This window comes from Lissotriton helveticus, chromosome 1_1 (genome assembly GCF_964261635.1).
Source record: "Lissotriton helveticus chromosome 1_1, aLisHel1.1, whole genome shotgun sequence".
Taxonomy (NCBI): domain Eukaryota; kingdom Metazoa; phylum Chordata; class Amphibia; order Caudata; family Salamandridae; genus Lissotriton; species Lissotriton helveticus.
The window spans coordinates 1,274,636,934-1,274,659,720 of record NC_136057.1 but is presented as its reverse complement, the minus strand read 5'-3'; the positions used below and the strand labels follow the sequence as shown (position 1 = coordinate 1,274,659,720).

Here is a 22,787-nt window from a genome sequence, read left to right as displayed (position 1 = left end):
TGGCACAAGGTCTCTTTCTGCAGTGAGGAGAGCCTTGGTTAGATCTATTCGCCACGAAGGGAACACGCAATGTCGTCAATTCAGCGCGTTGGAATTTCCAAGGTGGCGCTCGCTCAGCGAGACTTCGTCGCGAGTGGAGTTGCGGTCTATTGTATGCCTTTCCGCCTATACCACTTCTGCCCAGAGTGCTGAAGAAGATCAGGCGCGGCAGGGCATAAGTTATCCTTGTGGCTCCGGATTGGGCACGAAGATACTGGTATCCCGAGCTACTCAGCATGGCGGTCGATCCCCCGATCCGTCTGCCTCTCCGGGAGGATCTTCTGTCGCAGCAGCAGGGGACGGTCCTGCACCCAAACCTGTCCAGCCTCCAACTCCATGCGTGGAGATTGAGCGGCGACAGTTGACAGCTTTCGACCTTCCTTCCGAAGTCTGTGATGTCATTCTGGCAGCCAGGCGTCCCTCCACTAAAACGGTATACGCCTGCAGGTGGAACAAATGTGTGGCATGGTGCACACCAAAGGCTGTGGATTGCCTTTCTGCCCCTCTTTCTGAGGTCCTTCTGTTCCTTCTATCTCTGGCCCAGCAGGGCTCTGCTCTGGGCACTATCAAAGGTTATCTTTCAGCCATCTCCGCCTTTCTGCAGCTTCCAGATCAGCCTTCTCTTTTTAAGTCCCCGGTGGTTAACCGTTTCCTCAAGGGCATTACGCATACGTTTCCACCTGTGACTTTCATAATACCTCTGTGGGACTTGAATCTTGTCTTGAACTTTCTGATGTGCGCTCCCTTTGAGCCCCTTCATAACTGTCCCTTACATCTTCTAACTCTCAAGACGGCTTTCCTGGTGTCTATCACCTCTGCTAGAAGGGTGAGTGAGCTCCAGGCTCTCTTCTAAACCTCTTTTCCTCTCTGTTCATCTGGACAAGGTGGTTCTGAGGACACGTCCTTCTTTCTTGCCTAAGGTTGTCACGTCCTTCCACATCGGGCAGACCATTACTTTGCCTACCTTCTTTCCGCCTCCGCATCCCTCTAGGGAGGAGGAGAAGCTCTACCGTCTGGACCCAAAACGGACGCTCGCTTTCTATCTGCAGCGTACACAACAGTTCCGGGTGGATGACCAGCTCTTTATTGGTTACGTGGGCGCCAAAAAAGGTCGGGCAGTGCACAAGCGGACCATCTCCCGGTGGGTTGTTCTGTGCATCAAAGCACGTTACTCCTTGCCTAACAAGGAGCCTCCTGTTGGGATGCGTGCCCATTCGACCAGGGCAACTGCAGCCACTACTGCATTAGGGTGCGGCAGTCCCTTGCAGGACATTTGTCAGGCAGCTACGTGGGCCTCGCTGCACACGTTTACCAAGCACTGCTGCCTTGACAGTCAGGTCCGGAGAGACGGCTTCTTTGGCCGTTCGGTGCTCCGTGACTTTCTGGTGTAATATTGTTAGCAGACCCACCACCAGGGTTGGTATTGCTGGGGTATCTATTCTAAGGTAAGGAATCTATCACTAACGTGTCTCTTTCAGATGCACAAGTTACTACTTGTGTAACGATATAACTGTAAGAGACATTAGTTAGTGATAGATTCCTTACCGCCCCACCCATCCTCCCGGTTCTGCGAACTGATTACTAGGGTTAAGGTCATCTCTTTCAGGGCCCTAGTTTTATACACCAATGGTCAGTATCTTTCATTGCTCTGTGTTCCTGGTGCGGAAAGTCGTGTACAGAACTGACGTCAGCGTGCATGGGTGGCGCCTAAGTAGTCTCCGTGACGTCATCTCGGCGCTTGCGACGCCAGTGATGGACGCGGAGCCGCAGGACGCCGCCTACTGACGCGCAGGGGTACTGCTAAGCAAAACATTCCGGAGCTAGTCTGACGCCTGGGGATATTCTAATGTAAGGACTCTATCACTAACTGATGTCTCTTACGGATATATCATTACACAAGTAGTAACTTGTGCATTTGGGCCTCTTCTGTAGTTCTCCGTCGCCGCACTGGGTTACGCACCTCTGGGTTCTCAGAGGCATATCAACATACAATGGTTGACATGCACTCATCTATTTGGTGCACATACTGATTCAGTTTTGCAGCATTTCCGTGACCGTAGGGAAGGTGCAGAATCTTAGTTCTGTTCTTTATATCTGTCTACATCTTTCTTTCTCCATTACTGGGTTGAATGAGGGATGTCTGTCTTTAATTTCTTACAAATTATGACCAATGTTTGGTAATGTCTTTGTTGTTATTTCACCTATTGGTCACACCCCAGTGGGGTGTTGCTATATTCATATGTGCATTTTTATATATGTTTTGTATCTTTTTGACACATATATATAAGATTTTCAACCTTGTGTATAATTGCAATTTGAGACTTGGGTATGCGTACATCTTGCGTAGATGCGCGCTCTCTCTCTCTCTCTCTCTCTCTCTCTCTCTCTCTCTCTCTCTCTCTCTCTCTCTCTCTCTCTCTCTCTCTCTCTCTCTCTCTCTCTCTCTCTCTCTCTCTCTCTCTCTCTCTCTCTCTCTCTCTCTCTCTCTCTCTCTCTCTCTCTCTCTCTCTCTCTCTCTCTCTCTCTCTCTCTCTCTCTCTCACACACACACACACACGGCTACTTTTATTTAGTTATTGTGTATGCACTTGTTCTTATTTTCCACTTTTTAAAGTTCACACTATGGGGCCGATTAGGATGGAGGATTTTCCGCCTCCTCCGGGCCGGCGGAAGCCACCTCCGGCCCGGAGGAGGCGCAAAATCCTCTGCGGAGTCACCAAAGACCCACCGCCGCATTACGATGGCTGGTGGGTCTTGGTTTCTGTCCGCTGCTTTTCCGCCGCGGTCGGATTACAACCGCGGCGGAAAAGCTCTCATTTGGCTGGCAGTGTCTATCAGACACCGCCAGCCAAATTAGGATGCATTTGTAAACATGCTTTTCCGCGGCGGTTTTTCCGCCGTGGAAAAGCATGTGTACTTTTGATTTGGGGGGCCCGTTGCGGGCCCCCAGGGTGTAGGCGGGTGGGGGGTGCACATGGGGGGTACCTATGGTACCCCCCAGTATTTACATGCACAAAGCGGCAGGCACCGCGCGGTGCCTACCGCTTTGTGCATGTAAATGTTAAACATGCACTTTTAACATTGCGGCGGGTGCTGCTTGAAGCAGCACCCGCCGCAATGTTAAATATCCAGGATGTGACCCCCAGGGTGGCGGTCACATCCTAATTTGCACGGAGGGACCGCTGCAGCCCATGCGGACGGTCCCTCCACCTCTGGGATGGCGGACGGACGCAAGTCCGTCCGCCATCCTAATCGGCCCATTAGTGTGATCCTGCTGGTCCTTATTCTACCTTTCAGTGTTTTTTTCTGAGGCAAGTGTTCCATTTTATTACACACTTGTTCTTGGATCATATTCCCGAATTTTTGATACATGCATTAATCCATGATTGCTTCAGTGTGGATGTGTTATGGGTTTCTTTTTTTTGTTTTCTCAGAATAGGTTTCTCTCTAATATGATTCTACTGGCAAAAGGAGCTATAGCTCCGGGTTCCAGTTGTCCATAGGTCATCACATTTGGTGTTATATAAAGTTTCTTATAACTTTCACTGTGGTCCTCTGATACGGTGTTGTTTTTATTGACATAATAATTTTTTTTTTATTCCAGTGACTTCCAAGGCATTTCTCCTGTATGTTCCATGTGGTTCTTACCACAGTGGTTGTGGGGAGATATTGTTCCTCCTCATGTAACTTCCTACACAAGTCCGGTCTTCTGTCTTCTTTTAGACCGGCTAAATGAACAAGTTACTTACCTTCGGTAATGCATTATCTGGTAGAGACATAGTCTAGCCGCAGATTCCTTAACACCGACCCATCCTCTCCGATCGGCGAATGGATTGTAGTATTACAGTTATACACCTTCAACCACCCTGGGTTATCTCACCTGTGGTCACTCTCCTCATTCTGTTTGCTTTATGGTTTGATTTGTCTTTCCAAACAAGCCTTTTTTCTGGGTATTACTGTCTTTCTTTAAGACTTTGTAACTATTGCTAGCAAAAAATGTTTCTACCCTTTTTTGGCACACTGTTTCCACAGCCAGTTTCTCTGGTGGCTCCGTGTGTTGGCATGGAATCTGGTTACAGAAGAAACTGATGTCAGCCCATCGGAGGGTGTCTTATATGGACTCCGGTGACGGCACAGGCATGGATGACCTCGCTACGGAGTTGTGCTATGCTATCTACCTACAAGCAGAGGTGCTGCTGCTGAAAAGTTTCCGGATCCCGTCTGGCGCCTGGAGAGAATTCAAAAGTTAGGGAATCTGCAGCTAGACTATGTCTCTACCAGATAATGTGTTACAGTAAGCAAGTAACGTGCACTTTTCTAGTTGTATTGATGTTGGAGGGGGGGACCATAAAAGTTTCTAAATTTAATTTTGAAAAAGAACACCTTTGAAAAAAGTACTTCTCAGTGCACTGATATATTCTGATGTACTAAAGTGCAACAGTTCTGCATGTTAATGAATTACACTTTTTGAATTTTCAAAAGGCTATCATATTTTTTTACTTTTGCTTCTAGTTGTCTTTAAGAACGAAGATCCTCCTAATGTTAAGCAGTGCAGGACACCCTAGTTACTTCATTTCTTTAACTTCAATTAACCTGTAAAATAAATGCTTATCTGTTTAACAGCTTTAAAAAAAATATTATTGCATAGGCAAGTAAAAAGCAGCTCAGTGCTGCTGTTGACCGGGGGCTGCATGTAAATGTCAGGAGGGCCGCATTCTCCCCCTAGGCCGTACTTTGAGTATCACAGTTCTACAGGATGCCAGTGGCCTGGCTGCTTTCCCAGACATTGGCCTTCCTTTCCCAAACCAGACCATGGCAACAGAGGAATCTGCCTCCTTCTCACCAGTAATTAGTAGAGTCATGAAGGTGCTGGACCTCACTTTACCTACGACAGAGGTAAAAGCAAACATCCTCACTCTGGTCCTAAACCCAAAATATGTCTAAAACCTCTCCTGCCTTTCAATGAGGCCCTGAATGATGTACTGATAGGCATCTGGGTAAAGCCTGGATCTTGTCCATCGGTTAAGAGGTAAGTGGCAGGGTGACATAAACCACCACCCAGAGATCCTAATTTTCTGCTTCAATACCCTGTTTCAAGTCGCTTTAACCCCAAGGCATTCCCCACTACGCCTGACAGAGAATCAAAACAAATGGTGACATTCACTAAGCATGCTTTCTTACTTTCTCCTCTACCAACATTGCTCATCCGTCCATCAAACCTTCTTCATTGTTTACAAGTAAGTAACTTGTTTTAGGTTAAAACTTAAACTTAGAAATCGTATTCTTGTATAAATGTGATTATAAAGTTTTTGTGTACTAATGTCTAATTTTTTTTTTCAGCACTTGGTGAGTGAATGGTTAAATGAGAAGCAAGAAAAATCAGACAGACCCACAGATAACTGTCTTGAAATGCCTCTGCGCATAACTACAGACCCTGGAGTTTTAGCTACACAGTTGAATTCTTTACCAGGACTTTCCTTCACTCCTCATGTTTATTCGACTCCTAAGCATTACATTCGTTTTACCTCACCTTTCCTTTCAAGTAAAAGGAGGAGAAGAGAACCCATGGAGAATGTTTCTGGCTCTTGCAAAAAGGTAAACTGAATAGGATATTTACAGCAAATGTTTAACCTCAAATTATCTTTAAAGGTTGAGTATTTGTTTTTTTGTGTGGGTTTTTTTAAGTTCATGTTTCTAGTTTCCTTTATCACACAAATTTTGAAAGCAGTATTTCCAATTTCGGTGTGTTCTTTTATAGGTTAACTATCTAAGAGATATCTCTTTTTTTTCTTCCAATGAAAAATTTACCCAACAGTATAGTGAGCTAAATCACCCACTGTTCCATTCCTGTTGCTGCAAGTATTGTGCATTGTCATATCCCTGCAGTTCAGATGTATTTCATCATAGAGTGCATGAAGTCTTTATGATTGTTTAAATGTTCCCTGTTGTTAAGTTGGACCCCACTTATGAAACGAAACATCAATAAGTATGCATGTGTCCTATGCCTCATCCTTAGTTGTGTGCTTTGGTTAGCATAGCACTTAAGCGCAGTGAAAATTTAGGTCAAGCAGCAAGCATTATCAAGGCATAAATCGCAGTCCAGAGACACATCTCCCTTAACACAACCTATCCTAGAAAACAATGGACCCAATGTACCAACTAACTGGTGCAAATCTACTTTCTACCCCACGCTGATATTTGAATGGCAGAACTGCAGCACAGAAAACTGAGAACACACTGTCACACCCCATTGAGGGAGCCATGGGAAAAGCAGGGTCTACTTTGCCTCAAACATGGATATTGAGGTTGTTTGCGTTTGATGTCCCGGCGTCCATCCTTCCTCCTGTGGCTCTGCAAACTGGGCCAAATGCAACACTTTCCACACTTTACTCTGTGGTAGCAATGGAGAGCAGTCATAGACTTCTCAGGAAGGTAGTTTGGGGAAGCTCAAATTCAGAGCGCAACATTCAGTCAACATTTCAGTAAGCAAAAATCCAATGCAAGAAATATCTTTTCAACAAAGATAATACTTTATTATACCACAGCATGCAATTCTATATAGTACTAATAACTGAAATAATTTAGTGATGCTGGGCACTATTAGGTTGATTGTGCACCCCGCCCCCATTCCTATGCTTGTTCTATGGTTCTTGGTGCCCCCGGTTCTCTATGGAGATAACAGAAGTAGTGAAAGTGTAGAATAGGTGCAGATTGAATTGCCCCTTAATAATATGTGTGTTCAGCCTCTTAGCATTCTCAAGTTTATTTGGTCCTCATAAGCCAGCCTCATCTGCCTTGACCCTCAGTCATACTCTCCAGTTGAGTAGTAGTGCACCGGCCAACAGTTCCCCGTGTCTCCTGCCTCAGGCTTTGAAACTGCTACCGTGGTGTGCCAGCTCTAGGTCCTTTGGTGGGCAGGTGTAGAAGGCGGCAGTCATGATGCAGTACAGTTCCTGACCAGACTGACCATAAGTGTCTTGGACCTCAGGGTTTTAATGACAGGCCCACATCAGGGCTAGCAGGTCCTCAATCAAGCTATGTCTGTGCCTGGGGACACTTGGTAGATACAGGCCTCCCAGGCTGATTATTAATTTGGTTGTTGCATCCCACATGGGCTGCATACAGATTCATTAGTTGCAGCTCCTGCCCAGGCCGATCACACCTTGACAGATGTAGCCCTGCTTAGGCCAGCAACACTTTGGCAGTCACAACCATGATGAGCAGATCACAGCTTGTGTAGTTTCGACCACATGAAGGCCGATCATGACTTGGGTACTTTGGTACATGTGGCCACAGATAGGCAGAACTCTGCTTGGTTAGTTGCAGACACAAAGAGGCTAATCACAACACACAATCACAGTCCCTACTGGGCCTCAGCACTTACTGTTGTGGAGTCACTGTTCCCACGAAGAACAGAGATTCGGAGGTTCCTCTGAGGCTCCCACATGGGCTCGTCAACCATGGTTCACCACGCTGTTAGAAATATCATTGGTTCAACATCAAAAGCTGCACCTTAATTCCAGCCTTCTCGCTCAGAACCATGGAGAAATCAGACACCCAAACCCTAAGGAACTCAACCTAGCGATTTGGCTCCTGAAGTCATAGAGTTTGAATACTTAAATTTAACACCAGATTGTATGACAATTCTTAAAGAAGCAAGAAAACCTACCACCAGCGCATGTATTGCTGCAAAATGGAAGAGTTTTGTTGTATATTGTAACAACAGCATTATTAATCCGCTATATGCTTCTATACAAATTATTATTTCTTACCTTTTGCATTTACAATGAGCTGACTTAGCCTATACATCCATTCGGTTGCACTTTGGAGCTGTAGCCACATATTTGCAAAACAGACAACACTTAATCTTGTTCAAGGTTCCAGTAATTAAAGCCTTCATGGAGGGCCTTAAAAGAGTAATACCGCCCAGGGTACCACCTGCACCAATTTCATGAGTCCCACCTTTTGAGCCATTACACAATTGTCCATTACAATTGTGTAGTAATCTGCTTATTATGTAATGCAGCTCCCTTGCCCTGGTTCACTGCCTGATGCTCTAGCTATATGATGTCGTTTGGAATGTTATGGATGTTTGTACTTGAACGGGGAGCAGTTGGAGAAGATGGGCTGGGCAGCCAGGAGGCTGCTCCTGGTGGGGCTTATATTAAGGCTTACATTGGAACTTACTAACATATAACTTGAAGAATAAACAACACACTACAAGAGCTGTCTACAAGCTTTCATTGATTTCTACATTGGCAACTTTTTGCAGCACTTTGGAACATTTTATTCATGCCCTTAAATAGGTACAATTCACAGTGCCCTAATATAGGCTTAGAAATCATACCCATATTTAGACATACCCCATGCAGTCCAAATACAGGCATGGCAACTTCCACCCGTACCAAAAGTCACGACGATTTCTTGGAAAATCGGCTTAAGCAGTCAGGGACCTCCCCTTGTTTGAATATTGATTTGCCTAAGAACTCATGGAGTTTACAAAGAACTACTATTGCCTTGGGGTTCTTTACTGACGTTATTATGCCCAACTTTACGTCAAACTAGGCACCTTCAAGGTATAAATATGCCTTCACTTGCTCTAGCAAGACACAGTGGTAGACACAGTGGTCCGGAGCAGTTCGACTATCTACTTGCCCGACGCAGCTCGCTATAGCAAGTGCCGAAGGAAGCCGACCCTCCAGCTGACGCACTGATCGAGAGGCTGCCTTTCTCTCGCCGAGAATCCAGCTCCAGTGTTTCCAAGCTCCCCTCGCGGGGTATTGGGAAATCGAGTCCTGAGCCAGAGATACCAGACCTCCTTCATTCTAAACTAAGGTATGGAGTTGATTAGACCCTAAGAGAAATCTTGGATAGATTCTTGGCAAAGAAAACCAAACCTATGCTACACAAACACTTACTCCCTCCCGCTTACTATATCTAGGTTAGCTACATTGGGGTAGGCGTATTTTAGAAGCACCAGTGGAGTACTTTTAGCCATTGTTATTTATGTATGTATTTATATATGGTCTAGAAACCATACAATGCTTTTACAGTATTATTTTATAATTCTATTCTCGCTGTACACATTAAACTTTGCAGCCTGCATTACGATTTTAACAGTACACTTTACTTGCATGAGAAAGAAGACTGTTCAATAAATCCTTTTATTGAAAACGCCCGTCTCTCTATTTCTCTGCACCTCTGTTGAATCGAAACATGCACGATTGACTGAGTAAAATATTTATCTATTGTTTCCACTACTCTAGAGATATATTTCTTATTCTTGGGAAACAAAGTTGTCATGTTTATGCGGTTGTCAGAACCTAATCCCTTCTTGTGAATTCTAGAAAGTTTCTAGTGACATCTGAGCTAGCTGGCACTCACAATTAAGTTTAGTATATTCGATGGAGACCTAGTAGACATAAGTCCCACGTCAAATCTATAGGATATATTATTCCAATGTGCAGAGCCTATTGGGAATATAAGAACTACACTACATGGCGCCCAACGTTTGGTAAGGCACTAATTTAACGCTAGATACTGGAGTAACTCAGTCATGCTTTTCACAGAGACCCCTTTTTCCTGTAAAATACTCCAAAAGACGTCTGGAGTGGGTAAAAGGATAAAATATCCGCCATAACTGAGTAGGACGAAAATCCTATGTATTAGTTTTTGGTTTGTTCAACGTTGAAGGATACAGTGTTCCAAAATATTTTGCACCTTATCTTTATTTCCTTGAAACTTGCTCTGCAAACTTTCATTAAACAATGTCGAATAACGACGGCAATCACGCAACCAGTGGAGCTGCTGCAACTGCAACCTAACCAGGCTTAGACGTAACAGGTTTCCAACAAGGCGACACGGATGCTGTAATCATCCCGAAAAACTTAACGAAAACCATCCCTATAAAGCTTATAACAAATGGCCTATCACCAAGAGGTGGTAGGGTAATTTTTGTCATAGAGGCACATGAATATCGGCGAACAAAGGTATTCTATTCATGGATTTTCTTTCCTGAAGCAAATGCAGTATCACATGTGTTTCACTTCTACAAAGTAGAGGAACATCCAACAGAATAAACTCCTTTCGAGGATGTTGAAATTCCACTAACATACCAAGAGCATGCGCTCTGGTTTAAAGGCGCCCTACAACATCAAAATCACATTACAAGGCTCGGTCCACTAGGTAGACCAGGAGCAACATGGCTGGTACTAGCCAGCTATACACCACATCCTGACATTGAAGAAACGACAGATGCGGGACTATTAGTTCAACTAAAACAACTAATAAAAATACATAGACAATTGGTTCAATATGTCATGCGGACTCTAACAGTCTAACCTCCTATAAGGATTCCACAACAAACCCCTTACCAGGGGAACACAAATAAAATCACACCACAGACTATACACTCAGTCATTGGTAAATTGCCCGCAAAAAGGGAACAAATTCTATTCTGGATAGCTCAAAAAATTACTCAAATAGAGGCAGTTTTTCCCGATACTACCCCTCATGAGAAACACGGGATACTAACAATCTGTTTACCGAAGGGGATCGCACCACACCTGGAGGACTGTGACACTTGGGGTACAGTCTTTGCTGCAATCTACACAAAAACACATGGAGTTCTGTCTATGGCGGTGATACCAGATGTCCTGAAACAGATTCAAAATGAATACGGCGTAGAACCTGCTTTAAATCTGGGTATGAAATTACTGAGAGATTTCAAACAGGTCTCAGCTATAATATTAGCTAATATTAAAGGTGAGGCAGCATCTGTGGCGATCCTCCAAAAATTAAGAGAATTTGATGTAACTGAGCAACCATATGAACTGGCCAGAATAATTGAAAAATCCTATGAAGAACTAGGTAGAGATAGTTTGGGTGGGAAACCAGTTGAACCCCAACTAACTGAAAGTCCTGAAAAGGTCTTTATTAAAAACACTCTCACTATTCCCAAAAAGAAGTGGGAGAACACTAAACAAACTTCTAAAGAAAAGCATTCTCAATCCCGAGGTAGGTCTCCTCAAAAGGAACCCTCTGAAAAGAGGTATAACCTCAGGAACAGGGATAATTTGAAAAAACCTGATTGATATCAAGATACTGATACACGTTCCTCTCGTACCTTTCAGACTTCCTCACAGAAATCGGAAAGAAGAGGACGGTCAGAACACAAAGAAGAACGCGTGAAGTCCAAAGACGATCAACACGTTCCAAAAAATAAGAAAACCCAATTTACCAAAAAGAAGGTAGCCGGTCTAAAAATCAGACATGCTGAGGATCTTGAGGACACAACTCAAGAACAGGGAGTGGGCCCAGAAAATGCTGGACAGCACAGCAGAAGTCCCCATAGCTCGCAAGATCTTGAAGAATCATCTGGAGACAGTGGACTTGAATGAGTACATCCAAGTTGAAATAGCTGATACCAGGGTTAGTGTACCCCATAAGTTATATGAGGTAACGCTCCGGATTGAGGGGGACATAACTAGGAAAATAAGAGCACTCTTTTGGGAGAAGCTCTCTAAGGGTTATGACATTCTTCTAGCTGAAAAAGACTGGCCACCTAAATTTGTCAGGGAGTGCCCACATAGCGAGGACATCATTATGCCTGCTTTCTCCAATCATATTCCAATTCATAAAAAATATACCTATGCCAGGAAATGGGCAGTATCCCAGGCTCCTGCATTATATAAAAAATCATGTAGGATGGGATGAGGATTCTCCTCAACATAAATTCCAGTTAAAAACTCAACCTACTGCACAAAGGCAGTACCCAGTTAAGCTAGAAGCTAAAAAACAGGTCAGGGAGATATTAGATCAACTTGAATACCAAGGGGTGATTGAAACATGCACCTCGTCAATGAACAATCCTTTGTTTCCTGTCTCCAAACCAGACAATACATATCGTCTAGTTTTGGATTACACACATTTAAACTCTTGTTGCAAAACTTTTGCAGTACAAAATGCACACAGTGCAGCACTAATGAATAACATTGTGCGTAAAAAAATATAAAACCACATTAGATATTTCTAACGGTTTCTTCTGTCAAAACATTGCACCTGAAAGCAGGTACTTGACCGCTTTCTCAATTATGGGGACACAGCGTCACTTCCGTCGTCTCCCCCAGTGATTCAAGAATAGTCCGGAGTCATTTTCAGCTAGAGTACCAGAGTTACTACAAACGTATGATAATGAGGCATTATCTTATGTCGATGACATCTATTTAACAGACACTTGAACAGAGTGAATACCATAATACTTGGGTTAGCCTCTGAAGGGTACAAATTCAATTTTAAGAAATCGAGAATTGCCCCCCTCAACGTTCTTTTACTGAGATATGAGTTATCAAGTGAAGGCAAAAGCCTGGCAGCAAACTTTCTAGAGAAATGTGCGCTGCTCCAACCTCCAAAAACGCTGAAAAACTTAGTCGATTCTAGGTTTCCTAAATTTCGGAAGAACATACATTCTAAATTATGCAGAAAGGGTTAAACCTCTCTACGAATTAATCAAACCTGATTTCAAAACAGTTAATTGGACTCAAAAACACACAGAAATTTTGCGCTCAGTGCAAACATACATGTTAGCAACAATACATTTACAGACATGCGTAAATGTACGCAATCTTGTAATCCGAATCATCCCAGGAAGATGCGGATTCACGTACTTAACCTTCAATGAAGGGGAGAAAGTACCAATTGCTTATAAATCACACTTGTACACACAAGCTGAAATTAAATTCACTTCTACAGAAAAAATTCTGACAGCGGTTCAAACTGCAGTAGCAAAAGAGAGAGCCCTCGCACAGGGAAAACGCATAATGGTCGTTACTCCTGTACCTGCCTTAGAGGCAGTGACAAAAGCGAGCATTCCGAATGCAAAGGCTTTACATCCGAGATGGATACAATGGGTTAACTCTCTTGCTGCAACAGATGTTGAATACGTTTTTGACCCATATTTGGAAACACAAGAATTTCTACAATACGAACAAGAATGTCCTCTGCCCACTGAGATTCTGCCTCTAGAACAGTACGAATGTATCATTTATACTGACGGATCAGCACAGCCCGCAATTGGGGGTAAACAAGCTTATAGTGCTGCGTGTGCAATCGTTAAAGGTCGCTGGTGCGATGGTAAATTCCGACCTATGGTCACAAAAACTCAATCTCTCGGAGATTGTACAGCTCAGCGAGCTGAACTACAAGCATTCAAGATGGCGCTTGAAAATACCAATTCCGAATTCCCCACACTCATAGTGTGCGATTCCTATTACTGCGTTCAATCTTACAATGAATACTTGCAGAACTGGATTCAAAACGGTTTCAAAGATGCAAAAGGTGGCACAATCAAGCATAAGTTGCTTTGGGAACAAGTAGTTCAGTTACAAAAAGAACTACAAAAGACTCACGTGATCCATACACTGAGTCATAAACGTGATGGCGTTCACGTTGCAGGGAGTTCATTGGCTGATGAAGCCGCGACGGCTGCTGTGCACACGGCTTCCGTAGCTGCAATCACTCGTTTGAAAACGAAAATAGACGACTAAATAATGCTAGCTTTCAATGCCACAAGCAAAGGCAGCGGTACAGCGTTACCTCAAAATTATTCACTCGAATATTCATACATAATTGATGCCAACTCTGTTCCTTTTGCTCGAATCCCTGGTGTGGGGGTTAGAGTAATTCCAAACAGGAAACGTAGAGTAGCTTTGATACACGAAGCACATTTGGGAGAGGGTCTGATACATCAAGGGATCTCTAAATGTATACTAGAATTAAAGGAGACAGTGGTGGCCAGGGATGAATGCCCACATTCATGAATTTGCAATTAATTGCCATGACTGCAAAAGAGATCGCCGCAAAGAATACCACCAGATACCTCACTACAGTGTAGCCAACCCAGTACCGACACCGTTGTTAGACAGCATTAGACTATCTACACGCAGACAACCCTATGGACAAATGCGGTCCCACAACTATTAAGACAGATTAACTTGGATGTGGCCTCAGCGCACGGCTGACGCTCTAACTGTTATAAAAGATTTGCGAATCTTTATCGGCACATACGCAGTCGGCACGCTACATTCTGACCAGGGTCCTGCATTTAGCTCCAAAGCTTACAAGGAGGCTATGGCCAATTTGGGCGTTGCATTGTGGTATTCTAGTCCATTCCATCCTGAGGGAAATTCGGTGGAGGAGAGAAAAAACCGGGACATAAAGCAATCTATAACAGCTAGGGTATCAGGCTCGAGTGACGGGTGGGTCAAACATCTAATAAGTGTCCAACGTAGTCTAAATAATCTGCCAAGAAGTTCTCTGGGTCGAATCACTCCATATGAAATCCTTTTTGGTACTAGAATGATTGTCCAGGACCTTGATAGTCGCACTTCAGTGGTAGAACAAAAACCTTTTGATATCAAAGACTCTTTGGCTGTTTTGCTGGACTTAAATGTAACCAGGAGAAGTCAAAGCAACACATTACAGAAGCCAACGGCCACTGATGGGGAACCACCCATCCCAGCAAGGACTGTCTGGATTCCAAAGATTGGGGATCTAGTCAGAGAAAAGATCATGGACAAGAAGAAATTAGGGCCTTCTTACAGACAACCAGTACCTGTGCTAGCAATCCCCGGATCAAGAACAGTGTTACTGCTGCCCCTTGTTAGAAGAAAGGAGAACAGGTTTGTATCTATCGACCTGGTCAAACCACATCATGTGGCCAATCATAAGTAGTAGGCCAAGTGGACTCCAAAGATGTAGCAGACCCAATCTAGTTACTATCCAAGAGGTTCAAACTGAGAGACTCATCACCTTTGAGGAATCTACCATGAGAAAAGAAGGGTTAAGCAATAAAGCCATGGAACTTGTGCCTCTTGAGACCCAAATAACAGTTCGTAAAGAAACACCTGTCTACAATGATGGAGCACCTGACTATACTAATATGGCAAGGGATTCAGTAGCGGTACAAAAGAGGGGTGGTGATGGACGGAGCATCTGAACCAATCAAACACTCACACCCAGTCAAAAGATCTGAGTTTAATCCATCACCGTTCTTTAGCCCACTCTGCCACCCCAGTTCAGACATGGCTGTATGCAAATCAGTCTGACTCTGTGCTTCATGGGAACAGTCCAGCCCGAACTGCCAAGCTATGCCTTCCCTGGACCGGAAACAAGCTTCCGAGGACCGGTTTCTGGCATTACAGCCGTCTTCAGCCCGGCTTGCTTGAATCCAGTGGCAAAGTGAGCAAGGGACTCACGTCTGAGCATACCCTGCCACACTTATGGCAGCCAAAAGCGGTACAAAAAGGGGTGGTGATGGACGGAGCATCTGAACCAATCAAACACTCCCACCCAGTCAAAAGATCAGGGTTTAATCCATCACCGTTCTTTAGCCCACTCTGCCACCCCAGTTCAGACATGGCTATATGCAAATCAGTCTGACCCTGTGCCTCATGGGAACAGTACAGCCCGAACTGCCAAGCCATGCCTTCCCTGGACCGGAAACAAGCTTCCGAGGACCGGTTTCTGGCATTACAGCCATCTTCAGCCCGGCTTGCTTGAATCCAGTGGCAAAGTGAGCAAGGAACTCACGTCTGAGCAAACCCTGCCACACTTAAGGCGGACAAAAGCGGTACAAAAGGGGGTGGTGATGGACGGAGCATCTGAACCAATCAAACACTCACACCCAGTCAAAAGATCTGGCTTTAATCCATCACCGTTCTTTAGCCCACTCTGCCACCCCAGTTCAGACATGGCTATATGCAAATCAGTCTGACCCTGTGCCTCATGGGAACAGTCCAGCCCGAACTGCCAAGCCATGCCTTCCCTGGACCGGAAACAAGCTTCCGAGGACCGGTTCCTGGCATTACAGCCGTCTTCAGCCCGGCTTGCTTGAATCCAGTGGCAAAGTGCGCAAGGGACTCACGTCTGAGCATACCCTGCCACACTTATGGCGGCCAAAAGCGGTACAAAAGGGGGTGGTGATGGACGGAGCCCCAGTGGGCTAAAGAACGGTGATGGATTAAACCCAGATCTTTTGACTGGGTGTGAGTGTTTGATTGGTTCAGATGCTCCGTCCATCACCACCCCCTTTACCTACCACCATGAGTGACTCACAGGAGAGGGTGAGGAGGACTAGGAGGGGTCTGTGGACCCTCTTGCAGACCAGTTGGAGGAACCGGACTGGAGAGAGGAGTTGGGTGAGGCCAGTGGTCTGGATACCTCCCCAGACCTTGGCATGCGATCTCCCCTACAGTGGCTATGGAGGAGGGTGAGTCTTACACAGTCGTGTTGCGTAGGGCAGCCAAGGCCCTAAACCTCGAGCTTCCTACGGTAAGGACTAACCTCCTGACTGAGGTGCTTCAACCGGCAGCGGCCTCCTCGGAGCCCTTGCTGCCGCCCTTACGGGAATCCTTTTGGGCACTTGGTCCAAGCCCAACACAGGTGACCCCATTTTCCTCTCTCCCCATCCTACCCTGGAGAGCTTGATAGTCCAAGCCTCAAGGTCCAAGGGCGCATTCCCTAATGCAGCACCTGATAGGGAATCCAAGAACCTGGACCACCTTGGGAAGAAGATGTTTTCTTCCTCCAGCTTGGAACTGCAGTCAGTGAACACTGCATGTCTATTGGGCCGTTACTCCCACTCGTGTGGGACATAGTTGCGCAGGTGCTGCCACAGTGCCTGGAGGAGGCCCAGGCAGTGCTCTCCCGAGCTGTTGCCGAAGGGAGAGACGCGGCGAAGTTTACCATCCGGTGTGGGCTGGACACGTCGACTTATTGGGCAGGATGATTTCCACGTCAGTAGCTTTGAGATGCTACGCCTGGTTGAGGTCCACTGGCTTTTCGGGGGATGTCCAAGCAACACTTTTGGAAATTGCCATTTGGTGGCCTTTGCCAGGTTGATGACATGGCAGACAACGTGCTTGAGCGCTTTAAGGATTCTAGGGCTACGGCCAGATCCTTAGGCCTCGCTTCCACCTCCAGCCCAGCCCAGCCTGCTTTTCGCCCCTTTTATGGCTTCGAAAGGGGTGCCCCGCCACATTCCTCCCAGAGCCACAGGCCAGCGCAAGCTGTTCAGCCTCGGTGCGGCAGGGGACTTGGAAATCCGCGCCGTGGTTCTGGGGGCCAGCGGGCGGGCCAGTCCAGCCAGCCCCCTCTGCAGCAGCCTCCAAACCCTCCTAGTCCAACCTTTCAGGGCTACCAAACGTTACTGGCGCACCATCAGGTCGGACAGGTGGTTTTGCAGATAGCCCGAAGGGGCTACTCCCTCCCCTTCGAGACTACCCATGCATCCATGCCACGTCAGTACCATTGCATGTCGGAGGATCATCTGGCCCTTTTCCAACAGGAAGTTTCGGCACTCTTGGCCAAGGGAGCCATTGAGCGCGTTCCTGCCCCAGAAGTAGGTCATGGTTGCTATTCACACTACTTTCTGGTGCCCAAGAAGGACAAAGGCCTGCGTCCTATATTGGATCTCAGGAACATCAACCGCTTACTCCGGAAGGAAAAGTTCAAAATGTTGACACTCGCTCAGGTCTTCTGCCCTCGACCCTGGAGACTGGATGGTAGCATTGGACTTGCAGGACGCTTACTTTCACATCCCCGTCCTGCCAGTCCACCGGCTTTACCTGCAGATCACGGTAGGCCACAAACACTTTTAGTTTACCGTACCCTCCTTTGGCCTTACCAGCGCCCCTCGGGTGTTCACGAAAGTGATGGCGGCGGTCGCAGCTCGTCTGCGCAGATCAGGGGTACCAGTCTTCCCCTTTCTCGTTGACTGGCTGTTGAAGGCAGGTTCACCCCAGGCAGTCATCTCCCACCTCCAGACTACGGTGGACGTCCTGCATTTACTGGGGTTCACTATCAACGTCCTGAGGTCGCAAATGGTTCCCTCTCTGAAGCTCCTTGTTATCAGGGCAGTTCTGGATACAACGCAGTTTACGCCCGACCTCTTGCATTTGCTGGGGTTCTCCCTCAACGTGCTGAAGTCACACCTGACCCTTTCTCAGAGACTCCTCTTCATTGTAGTGGTTCTGGACTCCGTACCGGTTGCGGGCACTACACAGTTTTGGGTTTATCCTCCCGAACAGCGAGTTCGGGATATTCGGGCTATGATTCTGATCTTTCAGCCTCTATCCCGGGTTTCGGTCAGGATGACCCTCTGGGACTGATGGCCTCCTGCATCCTGTTGGTGGACCATGCCAGATGGCATATGTGGGCTCTGCAGGGGGACCTGGCATTCCAGTGGGCACAACATTAGGGGAATCTGTCCGGGAGAGGCGGCGATCAGAGGTCTCTGGTCTCTGGCAAAGTCCGGGCTTCACACAAACCTTCTGGAGCTTCGGTCAGTTCGTCCTGCACTCAAGGTATTCCTTCCCTCTGTCCGGGGAAGAGTAGTGCAAGTGTTCACGGATAACACCACCACCATGTGATACCGCAACAAACATGGTGGGGTGGGGTCGTGGACCCTATGTCAGGAGGCCCTCCGCCTCTGTACATGGCTGGAACATCAGGGCAAATCCCTGGTGGTTCAACACCTGGCAGGTTCCCTAAACGCCAGGGCGGAAGAACTCACCCGCAGGTGCATGATGGATCACGAATGGCGTCTTCACTCGGAGGTGGTTCAAAGTCTCTTTCAGCAGTGGAGAGAGCCTTGATTAGATCTGTTTGTCACCGAAGAGAACGCGCAATGTCAGCAGTTCTGCATGTTTAAAGGTGGCCTCGGTCGGCTCCGCGTCCATCGTTGGCGTCGTATCCCCGGGATGACGTTGCGGTACCTACTTAGACGCCGCCCTCGCGTGCTAACATCAGCGCAGATCCGGAGACAGCGGTACCTCCAGCCACTTTTTGACTGAACTTTTTTAGCGACTTCTGTCGACGTCTTATTGAGTCCTACGACTCCTGGTGCATGTAGGGATGCCCGGCTTCAAGGCTTGCGAATCCTGTTCTCGACTGATGTCGGTTACGGATTCGCACCGCATGTGCATCTTTTGCCTGGAGCGCAACCACGACCCCAAGTCATGCTCCGACTGCTGATCCTTGGCTCCGAAGGCTTTGCAGGAGCGGTCCCGAAAGCTTCTGAGCGCTGGCAGTCGGCTCTGCACCGTTCGAGGTCCCGGTCACCAGGGAGGTTAAGGGACCTTTCGCGGAGCCATCACCACTCTTCTAAGTCTTTGCACTCTGGTCAGGTAAGTCGAAGCACAAGAAGAAGTCGAAGAAGCATCGTCTCTCTTCTACTTCTCCCCGTCAGTGGCTGACGCGACTAGGGATGCATGCAGTGCCCCTCCGGCAGCTCCATTTACGGAGCCGAAAGAGTCAACTACGTGCTTCCCTCCCCTGCCTTCCTGGGACCCGAAGCGTCTCCTGCCCTGCTTCGTAAGTTTTACGAGGTGATGAACGCCATCTTTGTGCAGCCCAAACCCGTTGGTGCGCCTTGTGACTCGGTTGGGGGGCTAGGCCTTCTCTTCCGACGGCTCCGGCCCCGGCGCCGCAGGCCCCCTTCGGATCCAGGCCTGGATCCGGATCAGTCCTGGTTGACCTTATTAAGCCTTCACCGGTGCTGCTTCCTATGGCAACACTACTGCAGTCGAAGCCAGTTGGCACTTTGGCCGGCGTCGACCCTGACATCCATCTGGATGTGGACTCGGAGCCGGACCCAGTGCAGAGCGGGTTTTTTGTGCCCCTGTTCACTTCTGCTTCCCTTTTAGGCCAGATTGGCACCCAGAGGACGAGGAGGAGGACTGGGATGGATCAGGTGACCCTCTGACTGACCAGTTGAACAGTGAACACGTCTGGAGGGAGGAACTGGGGGATGACAGTTGTCTGGACAGCTCCCCTGACCGTGGCATGTTGTCTCATCCTACCGTGGCTACTGAGGAGGGGGCGTCATACGCAGTGGTGTTGCGTGTGGTGGCCAAGGGTCTCAACCTCTAGCTCCCCACAGTGGCAGTCAGGACTAACCTCCTGACAGATGTGCTACATCCGCAAGCGAGCTCCTCGGAGCCCCTGTTGCCATATAATGAAGCCCTCAGCGACGTCCTTTTGAGCACCTAGTCCAGACCCAACACAGGGACTCCCATGGCTAGGATGATTGCCCGATGCCACCGCCTAGCTCCGGGCGACCCCACTTTGCTCTCCCAACACCCCACCCCTGAGAGCTTGGTGGTCCAAGCCTCTACCTTCAAGAGCGCATTCTCTACCGCTCCACCAGAAAGGGAATCCAAGAAGTTGGATCATCTTGGGAAGAAGATTTTTTTCTTCTGCCAGTTTGGGACTGTGGTCGGTAAACACTGCATGTCTATTGGGCCGTTATTCTCACTCTGTGTGGGATGCGATTGCGAAGGTGCTGCTTCAGTGTCCGGAGGAGGCCCGGACAGTGCTCTCCCAAGCTATTGCCGCTGGGAGGGAAGCAGCGAAGTTTACCATCCGTTGTGGGCTGGATACCACCCACTTTCTGAGCAGTACGATTTCCACGTCAGTAGCCCTTCGATGCTATACCTGCATGAGATCAACTGGCTTTTCTGGGGATGTCCAGAATACTCTCATGGACATGCCTTTTGAGGGCCGTCGCCTTATTGGCGACAAAGCGGACAACTCTCTAGAGCGCTTCAAGGACTCACAGGCTACAGGCAAGTCCTTGGGCCTCTCCAGCCACCCTGCACAGTATGATTTTCGCCCCTTTTGTGACTACGGAAGGGGTGCCCCCCTACGTTCCGCCCAGAGCCACAGGCCATAGCAAGTTCTCCAAACTTCACGCGGCCGGAGACGTGGAAACCACCGTCGTAGTTCAGGGGGCCAGCGGGTGAGCCAGTCAACTAACGCCCGCCCTGCACTGATTGCCCTCTTGGACTTCGAGGGCAAGGCTTATGCTAATGCAATATTGACAGACCTCGCAGATTGGGCGTGTGAAGGTCTTCCGCCTTTCTGCCAAACTGGCTTTAGACCCGGGTCTTCGACCGTGGATAACATCACTGCACTCTCCTATTTGGCCAATCAAGCTCGGTCGCGTAAAACCCTCCCTTTATTCGCCTGCTTCATCGATTACTCTGCCGCTTTCGATGGGGTATGTAGGAGAGTGGGTTCTGCAATCCTATGGTCACCCCAGATTTTTGCTTTTTGCTTCACTGGTTTACGACTTTCCCTGGCTGTGGGCCTGCTAATCAGACCCACAGCCTAGCTGTTCTCTCTCTAAATTGACAACCATGTACCTTAGGTGCATTTACCAATTGGTACTGGGCCACCTTATCAGCCCCTGTACAGTGTACCATAGGTACCCAGGGCATAGGTGTACCCAGGGCCTACCAGGGGCTGAAGCATGTATTATGCCATCCCTGGCTGGCCATCTAAACAGACACAACTGGCTGCACGACAGCTGGGGCAAGGTGGTGTAATCACCCTTTGCTTAGATATAGTTACCTATATCTAAACCTAAAATGGACACATATATTCCTATCAGTCACTCCTATGGAAGGCCTTATCAATCCTGAAGGCAGAGTGCTTGGAATTATGTGAGATGGCGCTCTGGCATGAGCTGAGCCCGTTTGCAGCTTGCGGAACCAAGTCCTAATAGCTGTTCCATGATAACGCTATACCATATACTCTTAAGTGCATTATAATCCTCGCGGTTAAATGCTAACTCTGGTATAACATTATCAAAACATGTCGAGTAAGGTGTCATACGATTTGGAATACTACCCCCTCGCCAATTCTGGCAACGGGGGTAGCATTCCACCCTTCTAGAGGGACACGACATGTATGTAACTGTGAACCCCAAAATGGATGCTGCCACCACAGACCCACTTTTCAAAGGTTGGTGAACCAAGTTCTCACTGGGATGGATGACTTCTGTGCAGCATATCTAGATGATATTGCTGTCTTTAGCGCCACCTGGGAGGATCACCTGATCCACCTGAGGAAAGTTTTGGAGGCCCTGCAAAAGGCAGGCCTCACTATCAAGGCTACTAAGTGCCAGATAGGGCAGAGTCAGGTTGTGTACCTGGGCCACCTTGTAGGTGGAGGCCAGGTTCAACCATTGGAGAGCAAGATACAGGCCATAAAGGACTGGGCTCCTCCAACCACCCAAACACAGGTCAGAGCTTTCTTGGGCCTGTCTGGTTACTATAGGAAGTTTGTCAAAAATTATGGGCCCATTGTGACACCACTTAATGACCTGACAAGCAAGAAAATGCCCAAGAAAGTTCAGTGGACAGTTAGCTGTCAGAAGGCATTTGATGACCTAACGCAGGCCATGTGTACTGCACCTATTCTCAAGAGTCCCGACTACTCCAAAACCTTAATTGTCCAAACAGATGCATCTGAGTTGGGTGTGGGAGCTGTTCTTTCTCAACTGAATATTGATGGTCATGACCAGCCCATTGCTTTTATAAGCAGAAGGCTAACCCCTAGAGAGAAACGTTGGTGAGCTATAGAGAGGGAGGCCTTTGCTGTGGTTTGGGCCCTGAAGAAGTTGAGACCCTACTTGTTTGGAACTCACTTCAAGATTCAGACCGACCATAAGCCCCTCTTATGGCTAAATCAGATGAAGGGTGAAACCCCCAAACTTCTTAGATGGTCCATTTCCCTACAGGGGATGGAGTTTACAGTGGAGCACAGACCAGGGACTGACCATGGCAATGCAAATGGTCTCTCCAGGTATTTCCACTTAGAACAGGAAGACTCACCTGGTCAAGGTTAGTTTAATGTCCCTAAGTTTGGGGGGGGGTTATGTAGGAGAGTGGGGTCTGCAATCCTAT

General features: G+C 47.4%; 1 protein-coding gene across 6 annotated transcripts in view; it reads left to right on the top strand.

Annotated features, from left to right (window-relative positions):
* The window catches only part of KMT2E (lysine methyltransferase 2E (inactive)), a 2,078,550-nt gene that overhangs the window by 1,651,709 nt on the left and 404,054 nt on the right, over positions 1–22,787 (top strand). For all 6 annotated transcript variants that reach the window (XM_078680502.1, XM_078680521.1, XM_078680476.1 and 3 more), the window contains one exon: positions 5,380–5,634. In XM_078680502.1, the coding sequence (XP_078536628.1) occupies positions 5,380–5,634 (255 nt within the window). The remainder of the gene's footprint in view (positions 1–5,379; positions 5,635–22,787) is intronic.